The sequence below is a fragment of the Leptodactylus fuscus genome, chromosome 6, assembly GCF_031893055.1.
Source record: "Leptodactylus fuscus isolate aLepFus1 chromosome 6, aLepFus1.hap2, whole genome shotgun sequence".
NCBI lineage: Eukaryota > Metazoa > Chordata > Amphibia > Anura > Leptodactylidae > Leptodactylus > Leptodactylus fuscus.
The window spans coordinates 40,218,861-40,239,326 of NC_134270.1; the positions used below are offsets into that span (position 1 = coordinate 40,218,861).

Sequence of the window (20,466 nt, forward strand, 5' to 3'; positions counted from 1 at the left end):
CATCAATAAGCCCCGTCTTACAGCATTAATATAGAAATCTTTGATAGAAATGTTGTCATCTGTGTTACTGTAAAGGCTAACCTTCTGTGAAACCAGATCCAGGCCCTAGACCCAAACCAGATGTGACCTAAAAGAGCATCTGTCCGTGAACAGATGTGTCTAAAGTACAGATACTTAAAGGACATCTTCAAGTAAATGTGAGCCTTTAAATAGCAATATGGTTTTTATTATCTAAATGCTCTGTATGTTTTTGTAACAAATCTGCAGCCAGAGATTCCAAATACCCTACCTAGATATAGCTGCGTTTTATCCTCCACTAGAGGGAGCTAATGAGCTATGAGTTATACCTAGAACTCCATAATAAGTAGTTTGCAGTAAGCTCACAAGCTCCCTCTAGTGGCGTCAGAAGAGAGCCACTCATCATTTAAAGGTATTTTCAGGGCGTTACAATATATGATTGGTGGGGTTTGATACCTGCGACCCCCACAGATCAGCTGAATAAAGCAGCAGTGGAGCTTAGGCTTTACAGGTCAGTAAGTGACATTCATTCATCACATAGTTTGTGTGCAGCTCAGTCCCCTTCAAGTGAATGGGGCTGAGCTGCAATACCAAGCACAGTCCTTACGCACTGTATGGCATTCAGTGAAAAGGCTGCAGTGCTCACTCGCAGTCTCTGCAAACAGTTGGGGATCCCGGGTGTCAGACCCCAAACAACTAGATATCGATGACCTAGTCTAAGGATCATCAATATCTGACTCTTGGAAAAATCCCTTTAAATCTATATCAAGACAAGGTATTAAAAAGCAAGATATTGACTTTAAAGGGGGGGGGGGGGTTTCCAGTTTCAAAACATTGATATAGGCCATCAATATCAGGTGGGTGATCGTCTGAATTTGGCAGACGCACCAGTTAACAGATGGGAGGGACGTGGGGCTTGTGCAAACCATCCATATAGTAATGGTAGAGCTGGGTATTAGATCTCCATCCCGTTTATGATCACGGAATTGAGTATATCTAACACCGTCCATGTGTGTTCTGTTACTTCTAGTCTTGTCTGTAATACGCCATATGTACAAGGCTTAGCTCGATACATATCAGAGTTTGCCAACAGCCCAAGGGGGAGGGGTGGGGGTGCTCAAGATATTAGTTCTTTGGATAAAATGATTAGAAAACCATGAATGGCTCAGATAAGGCATCCATTATACATAACTGGCAGCTTAATTAATTTGCTTAATTTTAATTACGCCAAGAAATAATCTTATCATTGCCAAGGAGACCTGCCAAGTAGAAGGAAGATAGATAAGGGGGACACTACAAATAAAGTCATCAATCGTAGATATATCACAGCTGCTATATGCCAGAACTGCTACATACACATATCAACAGCAAACCCATTATATATACGCAATATATACGCAAGTGCTGAACATTAACCTATTCAGAATCAAGTATACATATACATGCACTAAATCACAGGGGGTAGCAGTCAGTATTATAAATGGGACAAGGGAGGTAGAACACTGTTTTGGGTTTTGCATTGGGGATAAAAGTTACCTCTCTTGCACTCTAATCTCACCGATATACACTTTCAGAAGAAGGCGTATATATCTATGAGCGGGACAGGGTAGATGCTTCATACATGACGGACCGTCCTAGCGTGTGACGTGGGTTCAGCCATCAAGGGTTAATTCACTCCACTCACTCAGTCTGAGCGTAAATCGCCCCAACACACTCCACACACCCCCAGTACACACTGCCACCACAGTCAGAGCACACAGGTATCACCATTAAATTGAAGGGGTCATAGGGGTCAGTACAGGGACCAGTTATTCCTATCTCAGTATGGGAATAACCTTTTAAACAACTTGCTATATACTCATATAATGTCTCAAATAACTTTAAGTAACTTGTGGCATATTATATAGATGGGTCAGTTGTTCTGACTATTGGGGACTATGTGGTGAGAACCCAAAGCCTAAACTCTTATAATGACATCTTCTCCATAGAGAATCTGTCTAAATGATGTGTCGGTGACATCACTACTGTGTTTTTCAGTGTGTTTCTGTCAAGAAAGTTCTAGTGACATCACAACATCTGTTTAGGTCAGGTAGGGTACTGTGACATGACAACATCTGTGACATCTGTCGAATACGCTAAGTGGATTTTAGTTAGGTAGGTTTCCAACATGTCAGAAATACGTTTCTGTGAGATGACCTACTGTGACATCATAAATGCATTTCCATCATGTAAAATATTGTGACAACATGCGCAACCTTCAGTCAGGCAAATGGCTGTCAGCTTCTGGAAGATCATAAGTAAAATAAAACTCTGCGACATCACACGTGAGGTAAAGTGAGGTATCACTGTGCAAGATAGAACTCTATGACATCACAACCTGTATTAGTCAGGTACTATCTGTGACATCACAACCTGTATTAGTCAGGTACTATCTGTGACATCACAACCTGTATTAGTCAGGCACTATCTGTGACATCACAACCTGTATTAGTCAGGTGCTATCTGTGACATCACAACCTGTATTAGTCAGGTACTATCGGTGACATCACAACCTGTATTAGTCAGGTGCTATCGGTGACATCACAACCTGTATTAGTCAGGTACTATCTGTGACATCACAACCTGTATTAGTCAGGTACTATCTGTGACATCACAACTTGTATTAGTCAGGTGCTATCGGTGACATCACAACCTGTATTAGTCAGGTGCTATCTGTGACATCACAATCTGTTTTAGTCAGGTACCATCTACGATGTCCCACAAGAAAAAACGCTCTTTCAGCTCACCATATCCAAACAGGCTGACTCCATGTTGGAATGCAGGAAAACCGCTATACAGACTCCTTCATGCAAGTAACCAGAACTTCCAAAACAATAAAAATTTCCAGCATCGACCGACAATTATCCATGTAGATGTAAAAAATAAGAGTAGCCCCATGAGTAAGGGGATAACACCCTGAAACGCGTAGGCTTCTCATGGATCAAGATTTTTTCATACTGTAACTGGTGGTTACCTTTTTATTTCTGCCCAATAAAAATTAATTTTTAATTTTACATCTACGTGGATAATTGTCGGTCAATGCTGGAAATTTTTATTGTTTTGGAAGTACTATCTATGATATCACAACTCTCTTTCTGTGTGGCAGGCTGTTGTGGTACAGAAGACTAGTATTGACAGTTGTAATGAATCCTCCATTAACATCAATGAGGTAAAACCGCCGTAAAACCTCAGTGGGTAGGGGCTGCGCCGGACTACGCAGACGAGCACGTTACTGCCAGACAGCACATGAATCACTGCTGGGAAGAGATGAGGCCGCACAAGGAAATTATTGGTCTAGACTCAAGTCATTGCTTATCCATCAGGTTCATTTACAGCGGATGCTACAGAGAATATTCCTAGCTGGCCATGACTTTTCTCAGTTAAATATACACTCACCGGCCACTTTATTAGGTACACCTGTCCAACTGCTCGTTAACACTTAATTTCTAATCAGCCAATCACATGGCGGCAACTCAGTGCATTTAGGCATGTAGACATGGTCAAGACAATCTCCTGCAGTTCAAACCGAGCATCAGTATGGGGAAGAAAGGTGATTTGAGTGCCTTTGAACGTGGCATGGTTGTTGGTGCCAGAAGGGCTGGTCTGAGTATTTCAGAAACTGCTGATCTACTGGGATTTTCACGCACAACCATCTCTAGGGTTTACAGAGAATGGTCCGAAAAAGAAAAAACATCCAGTGAGCGGCAGTTCTGTGGGCGGAAATGCGTTGTTGATGCCAGAGGTCAGAGGAGAATGGCCAGACTGGTTCGAGCTGATAGAAAGGCAACAGTGACTCAAATAGCCACCCGTTACAACCAAGGTAGCCAGAAGAGCATCTCTGAATGCACAGTACGTCGAACTTTGAGGCAGATGGGCTACAGCAGCAGAAGACCACACCGGGTGCCACTCCTTTCAGCTAAGAACAGGAAACTGAGGCTACAATTTGCACAAGCTCATCGAAATTGGACAATTGAAGATTGGAAAAACGTTGCCTGGTCTGATGAGTCTCGATTTCTGCTGCGACATTCGGATAGTAGGGTCAGAATTTGGCGTCAACAACATGAAAGCATGGATCCATCCTGCCTTGTATCAACGGTTCAGGCTGGTAGTGGTGGTGTCATGGTGTGGGGAATATTTTCTTGGCACTCTTTGGGCCCCTTGGTACCAATTGAGCATCGTTGCAACGCCAAAGCCTACCTGAGTATTGTTGCTGACCATGTCCATCCCTTTATGACCACAATGTACCCAACATCTGATGGCTACTTTCAGCAGGATAATGCGCCATGTCATAAAGCTGGAATCATCTCAGACTGGTTTCTTGAACATGACAATGAGTTCACTGTACTCCAATGGCCTCCACAGTCACCAGATCTCAATCCAATAGAGCATCTTTGGGATGTGGTGGAACGGGAGATTCGCATTATGGATGTGCAGCCGACAAATCTGCGGCAAATGTGTGATGCCATCATGTCAATATGGACCAAAATCTCTGAGGAATGCTTCCAGCACCTTGTTGAATCTATGCCACGAAGAATTGAGGCAGTTCTGAAGGCAAAAGGGGGTCCAACCCGTTACTAGCATGGTGTACCTAATAAAGTGGCCGGTGAGTGTATAGGGTGTGTCAATGGGCTTCATTTTGGAAGGGGTGTCTGGAAGCAGCTTGTCCTCTTCTTGATGTGTATAACACCTACTGATATGGCCGAACCTGGTGCAGCAATCTAATGTGTATGGCTAGCCTTAGGTTAATGTTTTTAGTATGAAGGGGTTAAATATATGCTATCTATTCTATGACTACCATATCTGCTCTAGTCTTAGGCTATTCTTTATAGCAGACCTTATTGACTATTATATGGCTGTTATAATGTCCCTCATTTCGCTATATGATAATGTCCAGCATGCATGACTTCTCCACCCATGATTTAGGACAGTATCTGTGACAGGGGCTCCTCACAAACCCTCTTGGATACCTGTAAGACATTGCTAAGGATTTGAAGCTTGACTGCGGCCTTAGGTGATCTTCCGGTTTACATGAGAACTAGTAATGGGTAAACCTAATCTGCATTTAGTGTAATTAGATTACCGTGACTGTAGTTGGGCAGAGCCTGACCTGGTGATGTCCGGTTATATAATCTACAAGTAAATAGGGACCACAGATACAAGTGCTTATGTATCACAGAGCAGAGCATGCGGCTGCTATGTGGCCCTTAGGGAGCCTAAAAAAAACGTAACAGGTAAAAATCGTCCGAAAGGTCGTGAAGGGTCCTTCAGTCTTTGATGACAAAAGCAGTATCAATATACTATACTATATTACACTGCTCCTGCAGAAGCTTATCTCAGGTCCCAGGTCTGTTATCTCTCCGTGTAAAAACACACTAACCCTCAGTGTACATGCACTTGCATATTATCTGCTACAGGCAGTGCAGACAAACTGACATGGGCAAACACCTTTAATCCAAATTAGCAGTTTGTTAATTTTAAACATGCCTGAAAAAAGAGAATCTAATTTGTTGCAAACAACAAGAGCTATGAAGGTAGTCAGAAGTCACAGACTTCTCCTCAAGTGGAGCTGAGGGGGATCATCGACGCCAACAACACATGCATTATATGGCATCGCAGCGAACTGCTGAGATGCCGAAACAATTAAAGGCACGGTGCGAAGAACAACTTCCGTGCCAGGCCAACTCGAGAGCTATAGAAACTCCAGAGCAAGCGGATCATCAACGCCAAAATCATGGTCATTATATGGCGTCCCAGCGAGCTGCTGAGATGTTGCAAGAATCACGGGCACAGCGCGAGGAATGAGTTCAGCGGCAGGCCAGCTTGAGAGTTGCCGAAACGCCAGAGCAGGCAGATCATGAACACCAACAACACGCTTATTATACGGCGTCCCAGCGCAGGCAAACCATTGACGGCAGCAATTTGCTGAATATAGGCAGATCATTCACTCCAACAACCCGCAGACGAAGTCGCAGACAGAGGCTTGTAATATATAATAATCATAGACCTGGAATGAATCTACCGCCACTATCAGAGATGGGGAGAGGGGCCCTGAAATAGACAATCCTCACCACAGACCCCAAAATCCTGAGAAGCATCATCAGTATCTGGTCTCTACTATGTCCACAGATTGTCAGCTGACAAAGCAAGGAGCACATTAATGTTGTCACCCACTTAGTGCTGTCACCCACTTCGTCTTACTTCTATTGCTAGTAAACATATCCAAACATTAAGTAGTCTTCAAACAAATTAAGGGGGTTTTCCAAAATCTGACATTTATGGTTGGGGTAGAGAGAGTCAGACCCTGGCGTATCTGATAGTGATGGCGTATCCCAAGAAGAAGCCATTAATATGGGTCTCATTTGCCATAATTGTCCTTGTTGCCCATAATAACCAATCAGAGCTCAGCTTTTACTTCTTTTACATACTCTAGTGCAATGAAACCAGTGCTGTGATTGGTCACTGCGGACAACAATAAGGGGGCGTTCACACTACCGTTGGTGTCCGACAGCTAGTGGCTGCTGCTAATGTCCGTTCAAAATCTTGCGCGGACATTAGCAGCGGACACTAGCTGTGTCCGTGACATTTTGCATTCATTTAAATGGACATCGGGTGCGTTCTTTTACAGTCTGTGCCTGTCCTTAACTGTCTGTTCCCAAAGATGTCCGACTTTTCAAGCGGACAGCAAAACCCGACATGTAGGTTTATCTTTATCAGTTTATCTTTCAGACCCATTTGATAAATCTGTCCTTATATATCATGCGGCGGCCGTCATGGACATATCTGACAGTGCGGTATTTGCTGTAGTGTTTACATGCCTCGCTGTGTAAAGATAAGCTTTAGCTGCCATTTCTACCTCGCGTCTAGAGTAGGATTAAAGGTTTTAACCAGCTTTATCGACAGTGCAGGAAGTGGTTGTTTATTCTGTATGTATATCCTGTAGTCTAATGTCAGGCAGGATGTCCCCTATACCATAAACTCTAAGCTTAGTCGCGCTGTAGGACGGTATTAAACACCACCGCAAACCTCATGATTAGAAAAGCGGATTCAGAGTTCCCTGAAAGCCCCAAAATTGATGAACTACAACTCCCAAGAATTGGGAGTAATTGCAAAATATGTACCCAATGAAATCTGAACCTTTACTTAAGGAAATTATCTACCCCTATCCTGTCAGCAGAACATAAACCCAATTTACTACAACCTGTACTCTGTGAATAGACTGACTACAGTGGCTAGTTGTGTCCATTGTCTCCAGACTGGATTTTGCTGACTCCTGGGATAATAGTTCATAGTCTATCATGGACGTAACTACTATCACTGCTCAGGATAGCGGACGTCCAGTCAGATGTGAGGTCAATTACTGATGACGATGAAAGTGGGCCCCATTCTAATTTTCTTTACTATAGACACCCACGCTGTGCATTATCCCTTCTCTACACCATGACATCATCACTGCTGTGTGATGACATCACTGAATAATCTGTGTACTGTGACATCACTGTGTGTATTCATTCTGTACTGTGTTCATGATCCCTGAACTGTGACATTACTGTGTACAGTACATTATCTCTGTTCTATGACATCACTGTGTGTGTGATCCCTATACAGTGACATCACTGCATGCATTATCCCCATGCATCAATATAAAGATAACAATTATAAAACCCTAAGACTTGATGATGCAGACAGTCCTAGGAAAGTGCAGTCTCACGCCAGGCTTATAGAATTTGCTTTCAATAGAGCTAGAGCAATGAAGGCTGGGACATGGGGGGAAATTGAGGGTTTTCTCTAATGTGAGGACTGAGAGTAGAAGTGGTGTACTAATTAATCTCATGGCGATGACATCATCACTCCGAGCGGAGTAAGGACAGGGTCTGACTGGCGTATTTAGGAGTGTTACAGCCCGCATTGTGCCTACATTGCCTCCAGGCCATTACTCACTATTATACTGTGTAGATGAATATCAAATGAATGAACATGTAATAATGCAGAGCAATTAGTATTAGGAGATCTACAACTTTACAGATCTCCCCTTGCTATAGTGGCGTGCCGGCCATGGTCGTTCACATTTTAATTATGTATGTTTATCAGCAATGTTACGTATTAACTATGACTAATCCGGCTGGAATATCCCTTACTGCATCTGTGTCTGGCCCTATGTGCTTATCATACTGGCAGATTATCCATCCTGAGTGATCATTATGCAGGGTCTGGTACTTTTATACCAAATGCATCTGCTCAAATCTATCCTATAAAGGGCTGCCATATGACCAGCCATACATCAGACCCTTTAATGAACATGCGTCATTAGGGGAAGGAGGTTATAGTTTATAATATCAGTGCATATGACACAATTGCAGTGTAATAAATCACAATATAATGGTGAATTGGTCACATACTAATACTGGAATTATAACATTACAAGAGTAGATGACCTATGAACTACATATCGTGTAAATTGTTGAATGCTGGTTCTCCTTGAAGGGATCCTGTCACTTTGCAGATCATGTCGTGTCCTTGGGCAGTATGTTATATGTTATAGAGCAGGAGGAGCTGAGCAGGCTGATTCATAGCTTTTGGGAAAAGAATCAGAACAATTTCACGTTAATTCCTGCTTGGGAATTGGGAGTCCAGTGGGCGGGCTTATAAGTGACAGACCACCCCCCTTGTATGAGGGTCCATATAGAGATAGTTGTCACTCACTTAGTAGAACCACCCACTGAACTTCCAAGCCGAAAGTGAACAAGAAATAAAATGCAAAAAATATATAAGTTATACTAAAAATATTTTGATGTAAAGCACGTGCCACAGATACAAGCCCAATGGATGCTGATGAGACAGGATTGGCCATCAGATTCAGATCGGTGGGGGTCTGACACCCTGATTCAGCCGCTTGTAAATATATACAAGGTATATAGAGAGATAAGCAGCTCTGTTCCTATTCAAGTGAATGGGGGCAGAGCTCAAGTTCTCCAGCACCCAACGCTACAGTGTGTGGCTCCGGCTCTGTACACTGTAGTAGTGGTGCTAGGGCACTGCAGTTCTGTTCCCAATCACTTGAATAGGAGTGAAGTTGCTTCCAACCAGATACCTTGTATACAGAAAGCCGAATCAGCTGATCGATGCTGAATACAGGAGTCAGACCCCCACTGATCTGATACTGATGACCAGTCCTGAAGCTATGTCATTATTATCCATTACACTTGGTTCTAGAACAACCCCCTTAACCATACAGTAAAACCTCTTTGAGAAGACCACCCAAAATTGCATGAAAAAGTTGGTCTTCTTAAAGAGGTGGTCTTTTGAGTAGGTTTCACCATATATCAATCCACTCAGCTCCTCCTGCTCTGACTGCATACACAGTGTACCGAGAAGAAAAAAAAATGCGCAGCGCCAAGCGCTAATAGTGTGATACTGTGATGGATAAGATCAATATAAAAATCACATGCATGAAGGCTCACCTTCTGTGGTTGTGATGATAGCTCACAACCACTATGCAGACATGTAGTTGGGGGCCTCCAACCTGTAGGAGGAACCCCTCTGATGAAATGGACTCCAGTAGCAGCCAAACCTCTGTAACGACGACTGCTGGTGTAGGCGACTAGGACCTCCAAGGGTAAACAAAAGAAAATGGCTGGAGGCGCGCTGGTCCAAATCAATAAATCTTATTTTACAATACAACGCGTTTCGGGTTAGCCACCCTTTTTCAAGTGTGTTAAATAAAAGTACTTGACTTGGGCCAGCGTGCCTCCTGCTCTCTTCTTTGTTTACCCCTGGACGCATACACAATGTGACAGGTTTCCTTCTAAGCCTCATTCACCCCAATTATTATATACCCTTATATGAAGTTTTACAATTTAAAAACTTTGTGTATTTGCAGGACTAGTCCAACCAAGTGACTACCTAATGTGTATGGGGGATTTCTTACTCCAATCGGAAGATGTGTGAAAAAATAAGGATTGGGCGTGTTGGATTTTGACATGCCTGATTCTTTATTCCTGTGGGAGATAAGACAATGGCAGTAGTGCTTACAGCAGCTTATTCCACCCTTCCCATTAAGAATGCATGCATGCTCAGCCTTGTATGGGTGCATGTGTTCTGGTGGAGTAGCAGTGAGCAGAACCAACAACTATGTTCTATCTATCTATCTATCTATCTATCTATCTATCTATCTATCTATGCACACACCTTTACAACTGCTTTCTCTATTGTGCCCTAGTAACTAAGACAGAACAGATGGTCTACTGTGCCCAGACATCCCCAACAATGCACAACCCCTTTACCCAGTCGCTCCCACTAACTGGAGTTGTTTGCTGCCAGCTTTGTGTCACGGGTTTTGCACATATTCCAAGTAATTCTATAAAAATTTTCCACACTTTATGACTCAGATCTGTCTGTGCAAACAGTCATACCTACTAACAAAAACCATGAAAAAGAGGTAATAAAAGTGTCCCTTACCTGGTAGATACATATGATACATGTCTCTGCACCAATTGCACTCCAAAACATTTTCTGCACCATTTTAGGAAGGATCCACACTGTATTAGAAGATGCTGACTAGTGTGGGTTTGCATGTGCGGGACAGAGTCTTGTAAATTCGGGATGCATTTACATCCGGTGCCAAGTTTAGCACCCGTCAATGTGCTATAATAAAAGAAGTTTGGATACTTCCCCTGCTTGTAGGAACCTGATGCTCTCTACCTCTCTGCTGGGAGTAAATGACACAGAGGGGTCTGCATGCTGTTGGCTTTATCTGCCCCGGCACGTGTGCTTAGTGGTGTTAGGATTATTTAGCTAACCTTACTAGTCTCTAAACCTAGTCACACGTGTACAGACCACTACAAACAATGTGCTACATGGCTAAGACTACAAAGGGAATATTCTCCAGGAACCGGGCTCAGAATATCATATCAGTGTCATGGCATCCATTCATAAGAAAGCCATGGCAGCTATGCCGATTCCCAATAGACTTCACTGGTGTCCACTGGGGTTCCAGTATTTTTAACAGCAATGTAGTCTTTGCTTTCCTTACCTTCAAAATACTGATAAGGAGACAGAAAACTGGGTATTACTCCTGAATACAAGTGTGAACACAGCATTAGGTTGAGGCAGCTTTTTTTGTTGTTGCATTTTTTGAGCCAAAGTCAGGAGTGGCTAGTTGGTAGTGGCTTGGGCTAGTATGGCTGACCAGGGGTGGCAGCATCAGGCACATGTGCTATAAAATGTACAGAGCTGTGCCTGGTCACATAAGCACCATCGCCCCTTCAGTCAGGTATTCGGTAGGAGTGCTGGGAATCAAACACCCTAAATCTGATGTCCATAAACAATGCTAAGGATAGACCCTCAATATAAGTCCTAGAAATCTCCCTAAGGGGCAGTTCACACAGAGTAAACTGGCGCGAAATCTGGCACGTATACATGGCCAAGTTGCGTTGGCTTTACAACATAGGGCTCTAGCCTTAAAGAGAGTGTAACATAAAAACCCAGCATACCAACCCACATGGTGGATCATTGCCTCCATTGCAGATAAATTGCTGTTTTGGCCCAAATGCTTTGGAGCAATGAGTACTGTACATGTGTTCGCTTACCCTTTTGGAGCAATGGTAATGCCCTTATTGCTCCAACGACCTAATTTGCAATTGGCAGAGCTGTGTTGATATGCTGGATGACAAACTCCCTCTAAGATGGCCATTTTCTCTATGACACGATTGATATATGAACGTTGTGTTTTTGAACGGCTACATTACCACAAAAGTTGCGACAATTCACAAACAGGGGCAGACGATTGATCATTGGCATGGTCTGGGCTTCATTTGATGTCACCAATGGATGACTTGCAATGGCAGAAAAAAGCAAGCAAAGCAGATCCACTATCTGACAGGTATATACCATCAGTCCTGCCTGTTTGGTCACAAAAAAAGACCAATTTTGGTAAATGGCCTAAGCTGGCCAGCTTTAGTGAATAGGGCGTGTAGTAAATAGTTAAACAGATTTCATTTGTTGGCAAGTAAATATTATTAAGGCCACATTCAGACAACCGTAATATGTCCATGTAATACTCTTCATATTACAGCTGTAAATCCCATACTGACCGCAGGCCTAATAACCCAAACTAGCAGCACCATGGAGACCAATGATATTGTATGTTTAGGTGATTAGATCCGTGGTTGTGGCAGTAATACAGACCCTATCACATGGATGTATTATGTCTGTGTGAATACAGCCTGAAGGAAACACAGGAGCAGCTGCGGCCCCTCGCCATAATGTGCAGCGCTCCATTGTAGCTGCAAGGACCAGATGTAACATCCCGACTGCGGGGCCACAGCTGAAGTGTCTGGCTACAGAATGACTATCATAGACTAATCCAGGGCTATAGTATGGGGTCACCTGCCCTCGGCAGAGAAATACATCATCTTGGTATAACATTCTTTCAATTTACCCCTTCCGCCCCGACACAAGAGGCCATTCTGTATACACAGCTGTGACTTGCTTACATTTCCATACCATGCTATGTACACCGAGCTCTATGTACGAGTATATGGATACATGTGTGTAAACCAATACTCATACTCCTATACAACACACAAGATCTGGTACTTAGACAGTTTAAGCACCTCCTTTGCTCCTTTGATTCAGTTTAGATATTCTCAAGACACTCTGTAAATCCTCCTGTCAATTTAATGGAAAGCAAACAGAGCTGGAGTGTGCCGTATCCATGTAGTAGGTACATATTCCTGGTTTTCGTGAGAGAAGTCCCTGCCTCCCTACAGAATCATTGTCACCCATCCTGCCTATAGGTGTCACATATGTTTGGGATGTCGCTTAGCAACAAGTGTCAAAGTACACAGAAGACAACAGTGAATCTGTCAGTTCTGACCTGGTGATCGGCACATCTGTAACACACAACATATACTGTCCACAGGGCTGGGTTCACACGTCAGATCATTGCTTGCACAATCTATACAGGGGAAACACATTTCAGGTTGGATTCACACTTGCATTGGAGTCTGCCGCAGAATCTGCTTACGTAGCGGGAAAACCGCAGCGGCAACCCATTGCAGCACAGAGTTTTCCTCTGTGGACTTTCTGCTTCAATTACACCTCATGCCTTACACATGCCGCGATCTCCAAAAACGTAATGATTTTGTAAATAGCAGCACTTCCTCTGCGCGTATTTTTCTGCAGGGACTGTAAAACGTTACGTGACATGTGATCCCAGCCTAAGGTCATCGGAGGATAAAGTCCTGCAAAGAAGACTTTTTCTCTCCACCAATTTCATGATAAAGCTGGCAGAAATCGGGCACCAGGTGCACCCCATTATTTAAGTGGACTGGGTGTCATCTTTTGGGTCTGCATGAAGGATAGAAACCAAATGCTAGTGTGAACCTAGCGTCACCTGTATAACTCGGCTACTAAAAATTGCACGTCAAAAATATGGATAGATGGATTTTGGTTGTGTGCCCCACTAATGTGATGTGTGAACACCAGCCTAGAAAAAGCATTGGAACTCTGATGCCCCTATGTTCTTATGTTCTCTGTCTTATGTGTGAACAGAACCTGAGTTCTGAGTTTTTGAAAAAAAAAATCTGAAGGCTTTAACTTTTGGAATCTGCCATAAATGTAGTGATGCTTCATCTACAACCAATATATTACATGTATATCCAGCTTTAGCAGTTAGCACATGGTATCCGCTAACTCTATGATCAGCCGCAATATCCATGTATAGAATCTCCCATAAAATAATGGGGAAAAAAAGAAGCTTTAGAAAAAATAAAAAAATAAAAGTTCTAAATCCCTTCTTTCCCTAGAATACATATAAAAGTAGAAAATGACCGTGAAACACATACACATTAGGTATCCCTGTGTCTGACAGTGCCTGGTCTACTGAATATAGGGGATCTGCAGTTCTCCTGTTCTGTCGGGAAGGGGTTAATAGGAGCACTGCAGATCCCCTATAGTCAGCCAGGCTGAATTCCACGTGGGGGGAAAAAAAACAGTCCTCAAGCTCTGGGAAGGGGCAGACAGACAACCAAAACACCCCCTCCCCTTCCCCAGCACCTACTGCACCCAAAAACTCTGACCATTATAATTTTTGAAATTTTCCAGTAGCTGCTGCATTTCCCCCCTAGGCTTATACTCAAGTCAATACGTTTTCCCAGTTTTTTGTAGTAAAATTAGGGGCCTCGGCTTATATTCGGGTCGGCTTATACTCGAGTATATACGGTACTCGGTTTATGTACCGCTACACTCCATTTGTTTGTATATAGTCTCCCTCATGCAGTTGCACAGTCACCAAACTATGTAAGGCTCTGTTCACATTTGTACTTATCATTTTACCATCAGAATATCAAAATTTACACAAGATGGACATCAAAGATGCCCAATAGATTCCACTGACTACAATGACGTCTATCAGCGGTCTTCATTCCACTGCAGGTCACGCAATATTTTCTAGAATTTCTGACAAACTCTGCAACTGAGGCTCCTAACACAAATGTGAACATGGTCCAAGCTGTACTGATGAAGCATATGAAATGTAATACACAAACCACACACTGCTTCCTGTACATGATCCATTCATCAATAATGTATATGCAGAAACGTGTGACAATACAACATAACACATAGCCACGGACTACCAAACAAACTTGCCGTTAACTTTCCAAAATTGCAAGACTCGCCCATCCTCCTTCCATGCAGTCCTATGTAAAACCACAAATTTTACATCACGAATGACCTAGACCAAATGACAAAGTCACATCCGGCTACATCTGTCTAAACCATATGATAGTTTTACTTTCTCTCCATATCCTGTTTGGCTTCAGCCCTTAGGTAGAGACGTGTGAGACATAGAAATGACATTGACCGTGCTGCAAAGGCGATCACACCCACCCAACTTCAGCAGAACTCCCAAACTTCTGCTCACATCAATGTCAGACCATGCAGCCTCCATATACATATATACATGAATAAAGCATGTAGATACCTCCGGGAAGCCTTCATGTAAAATTTCCTGCAGGTTGCCCCTGGTCAGATAGGCGATCATCATCCACCGCAGCAATGGCCTGTCTCTTCCACTTAATCCCACCGGAGTTTGCAGTGTGTCCAGGCTATTTCCAAGCACAAAGCATTAGTAGCCATCGGGGATAACGCTGGTCCTCTCCGCCTGTTAATGTGAGACTAAGAGCAAAGCTGCAGGGAAGGAGGGGGTGAAGGGGGAGATGCAAAGCCGCACTGAGCATGCTCGTAATGGGATCTCCTAGCGGCGTGTGTGGTGTCAGCCCTTACATCACTAAGACAACCAGCACTTTATAGGATGGAGACACAGGAAGAAGTAACAGAAAACAGATGCAAATGTCTGTAAAAGCAGCTGCTGCGCCTGCTAGGACCCAGAAGACTAACATCAAAGCAGCGGTATATGGGGCAAGTCCGGCCCACGCAGGATATGCTCCAGATCAGACAATCTTCCCCATGGTCATATACACCTAGAAACTGGCACACTGACGGGCACATGCAGGAGTGAGGAAAAGTCATTTAGGCTTCGGGGCTGCGGTCCCATCATAATGTCCCTGAAACCCATTGTATTCAGTAATACCGCAGATTTTTTTCTTCGATTTTTTGCAATTGCACACGTGTGCATGTACCTTAGTCTGTGACTCCAGGTTGTGGGAAAGCTGTGTTTTTGAGCCACAGCCAGCAGTGGATTTAGCAGAAGGAAGAAGTATAAGGCTTCATTCACACATCCGCATCTGCGGTCTGGGCCTATCATGGACAGCACCTCACCCTGCTTTTCATGGGTGGTGTACTGATTTAGTCTCAGCGCTCACGTACGGCGGGGACAAGAACAGACCACCAGGACTGGACCGTGCTATAGTTTGTACACAGAGAGCAGTGTGGCTCACGATATGTAAAGAAAACGGTAAGGGTAAGTTCACACAGGGTTTTTTGATCAGGATTTTGAGGCCGTATCCACCTCAAAATCCTGACCAAAAAGACGGCTCCCTTTGAAATCAATGGGAGCCGGTCAGTACTTTTTTCCAGGAGTCGTTTGTTCTGGCCCCCGGAAAAAAAACAAGATGCTCATTTGTTCAGGCGGATTCGCCTCGTGATTCGGCCTGAAGACACTCCCTCCTCCCGACTAGGCCCATTCAGTGCGCAACTCGATGACGGTGCAGTGCCATCCAGTCACAGCTACCCGTATTTTGGACCGGAACTTGAGGCAGCCTCTGCCTCAGGTTCCTGTCTCAAAAACCCCGTGTGAACTTACCCTAAGAGCCGCACTGCCTGGATGCCGGTGACCTGCAGGGGTCGCAAGTGTCAGACGCCGCGGATCTAAGGGAGCGTTCACACTACCGTCTGTGTCCGACAGGTAGTGTCCGCTCAAAATCTGGCACGGACATTAGGAGCGGACACTAGCTGTGTCCGTGACACCTGTCATTTATTTAAATGGGCATCGGGTGCGTTCTTTTGCACTCCGTGCCCTTCCTTCACTGTCCGCATGTAAAGATGTCCGACTTTTCAAGCGGACAGAAAAACCCGACATGTAGGGTATTTTACTATAGAACTCAATGGAAACGTCTTTTTACGGCCGTAAAAATAAGCACAAAAAACGCCTCGCGTTACTCCGTGTGAATGGACCCTTAGAAACCAGATATCCCCTTTAGAATCAACTGCAAACCTGACATACCCCAAATGTTTCCTCTGCATATTTCTCACTCCTTTTGTATCCATTCTTGGCTTTAGCTAAAAAAAAAAAAACACAGCAAAATCTGCAATAAAAATGCAGCTTTTCCACTACATGTGGCCTCAGCCTTAGGATGAGATCGTACCTGGCAAATTTGTTGCAGAAATCTCTGCGACCGAAAATCGCTTCCGAATGTCTTTGTTTCTGCAGCAAGTGCATGGATCTCCAGAAGCCCCCCCCCTCCCAGATAAATGTGATGGTCAGAAACATTACTGCAGCAAAACTGCTGAATATGAATTCTCCCAAAGGACAGATACACATACTGCAATATTTCTTCTTTTCTTTTCTAGAAAGGTGTCAAGGCCCCTCTTGAACATGCACAATGAATCCCCATCAGCACATCCTGGGGCAGGGAGTTCCATAATCTCACTGCTTTTACAGTAAAGACTCCCTGTCTATGGAGCTGGTGAAAGAAGGAGAAATCTGAGGGTCAGTCTGGATCCACCATTGGTTTTGACAAAATATGGACCAAACAAATACTGGGGGCCACATGGTGGCTTGGTGGTTAGCACTGCAGCCTTGCAGCTTGGAGTCCTGGTGTTCAAATCCCACCAAGGGCCAAAAACCATCTGCAAGGAGTTTGTATGTTCTCCCCGTGTTTGCATGGATTTCCATCCCATATTCCAAAGCCATACTGATAGAGAAAAAAAAATGTACATTGTGAGCTCTATGTGGGGCTCACAATCTACAAAAAAAAATAATATGGACCAAATACTGACTGTGTGAAAGTGGCCTAAGGGCTAGGACTATGCAGCTATAGCCGTGACAAACATCCAAAAATCGCAGTGTCACCCTGGATGCATTGCTTCTTATGAAAGTAAATGCAGACACGTTGCAACCGTCAAGTTGTCACAACTGCAAAACGAGAATTGCAAAAATGCCACCCCGATTATAGTGTCACAGTGGCATTGACTTACATTGCATGTAATGTATGTAGGCCATGTGAACTGTGTCACAGCCATGTATCCGTATCTGCCTAAACATACAGTAATACGAGCGGCGGGTTATATATAGTATGGTTCTCAGAACTGGAGATTTGGGAGATAAACTAGTAGTGACCGTACAAGCAGATTATTTCTTGACTTCTTGTCAGTCTCCCCTCTGAAAACACAACTCTCCCAGCCAGAAACAGCAGATAACTGAGGACAATAGACTGCATGTGGATTGAGGTGGTCACAGACTTCTTCTTTTCTTCGATCTCTTCAGTGAGTGGCCCATTGGACTCGGCGGGTTATGTCTATAGAGGGAGGGAGAGAACTTATAGGCACATTCGGGTCACTCTTATCCAGGATGTCTATCTCTATTACCTCAGACCCAGGCGCACTGTATGTACATAAGGAGAAGGAGGGACGCAGAACCTGTCATGTCAGTCTTCATGTGGCAAACAAGAGAGACCAGTCCTGACGTCTTCTCCAGACAGGTTGTGAACATTGACAGAAGTGATATAACAAACAGGCTGGCTCCCTGACGACTATCATCCAGCTTTCCTACAGTCCTGAACTAAAAGTCTGCTACATGTGGGTACAGCATATTGTGCTCTGACATTATCCTGGTACTGCGACACCTGTCATATTTCACTGCTGTAACTTTACAAATAGTTTACTCATGCCTTATGACATCACTACATAATTTGTCTTTGCACTGTGACATCACTGGGTAGATTATCCCTGCACTGTGACATCACCGGGTAGGTTATCCCTGTACTGTGATATTACTGTGTAGATTATCCCTGCACTATGACATCACTGAGTAGGTTATCCCTGCACTGTGACATCACTGGGTAGATTATCCCTGTACTGTGACATCACTGGGTAGATTATCCCTGCACTGTGACATCACTGAGTAGGTTATCACTGCATTGTGACATCACTGAGTAGGTTATCCCTGCACTGTGACATCACTGAGTAGGTTATTCCTGCACTATGACATCACTGAGTAGATTATCCCTGCACTGTGACATCACTGAGTAGGTTATTCCTGCACTGTGACATCACTGGGTAGATTATCACAGCACTGTAATATTACTAGGTTGAAAATATCACAGCACTGTAACATCGCTGGGTAGATTATTACAGCACTGTGACATCACTGAGTAGGTTGTCCTTGCAATGTGACATCACTGAGTAGGTTATCCCTGCACTGTGACATCACTGAGTAGGTTATTCCTGCACTGTGACATCACTGGGTAGATTATCACAGCACTGTAATATTACTAGGTTGAAAATATCACAGCACTGTAACATCGCTGGGTAGATTATTACAGCACTGTGACATCACTGAGTAGGTTGTCCTTGCAATGTGACATCACTGAGTAGGTTGTCCTTGCAATGTGACATCACTGAGTAGGTTGTCCTTGCAATGTGACATCACTGAGTAGATTATCACAGCACTGTAACATTAATGAGTAGGATATCCTATTAATATAACTATACCATCACTCAGTGTATTACCTCTGTACTGCGATATCACTAGTTTATCCTTGCACTGTGATATCAATGAGTAGATTATAATTGCTTCTGACATCACCAATTTATACATGCACTAGAACGTCACTAAGCATATTATCCTTGCACTGTGAAATACATTTTACACATCCCACTCCTGTGATGTCACAAGGCACACTTCTGGGTTGTAACCTCAATGAGTGACTTACATTTATTCTGTGATGTCACTGCGTCTATTATATCAATGCTGTGACCTCACTGTGTATCTCTGTAAAGTTACATTACTCTGCATTGCTTCTTGGCATCTTTTTTTTTAACCGTAAGCATTTGTTGTTCTGAATTTGCTGTGGCAGTGATCACGGCCATGTGCTTACACCCCTGGGAATTGTAATGGCAACCATACTGTTTGCTACAAAGCTTTCCCTGGACCAGGATATATGTATACCCCTAAATATTACATTTATAAGAGATTACAAAAAGAAAAAAAATATACAATCTACTGTGTTAAAAGGGAAAACTGCAGGATGGAAATCATTAAACCTGTACTTTACAGAACTATTATGGCCTTTAAACCAATCATATAGGATTTTGCTGAATATTACTAAAAGTCACTAATCCACCTGCACATGTATACGTCATCTCCAAACTAACATTAGAAACCAGCAGCGAATGAGAAACAGGAAGAACCATGGAAGAGGCATGAAAGTAATATAAAGCAAACAGTACAATCAATATAGTCAGGGATCGGCTCCATTCACTGTCCAAATGCTTTGATATCTGCTGCTCTTTCAAAACAAGGGAGCCAGAATCAGGGCGGAATTTGCAGCAAAGTCAGCGGCACATTTCACCATGTGAACGGGAACTTAATAAAATTTGGTGAGTGCAATATTACCAACTATTTCGGACTACTCTATCCTCAGGGATAAAGTGGAGTATACTTTAAGAGGACATATATTGTATGCAGAGGGTACGGGAAAAGGGAAAATCACAGCCCACTTACTCGAGTCAGATGGTAATATAATACGACCTTCACTTGTGCTGTGTTTTGAAGCAATCACGGATGCCCGGAACCAACAGCCTCCATCGGTGTGAGTAGTAGCAAAATATACAGACGGTATCCAGCACCAACGTGGAGTTTTCTTAAAACTTAGCCCTTATTTTCAATGGTTAAAACCATACATCATCATATCTTTCTGTTCATATCCATGTATAAAACATATCAGG

The 20,466-nt window shown here is 43.5% G+C and overlaps 1 protein-coding gene across 6 annotated transcripts in view; it reads right to left on the minus strand.

Moving 5' to 3' along the window:
* The window catches only part of DIXDC1 (DIX domain containing 1), a 101,415-nt gene extending 86,153 nt beyond the window's left edge, over window positions 1-15,262 (minus strand). For 5 of the 6 annotated variants that reach the window (XM_075279786.1, XM_075279789.1, XM_075279788.1 and 2 more), the window contains exon 1: window positions 15,041-15,262. In XM_075279786.1, coding sequence (XP_075135887.1) covers window positions 15,041-15,103 — 63 coding nt within the window. In that variant the 5' untranslated portion in view covers window positions 15,104-15,262. Of the gene's footprint in view, window positions 1-10,512; window positions 10,630-15,040 lie in introns of those variants that run through there. The other variant, XM_075279785.1, reaches the window with a different exon arrangement.
* Window positions 15,263-20,466: the final 5,204 nt, after the last annotated feature.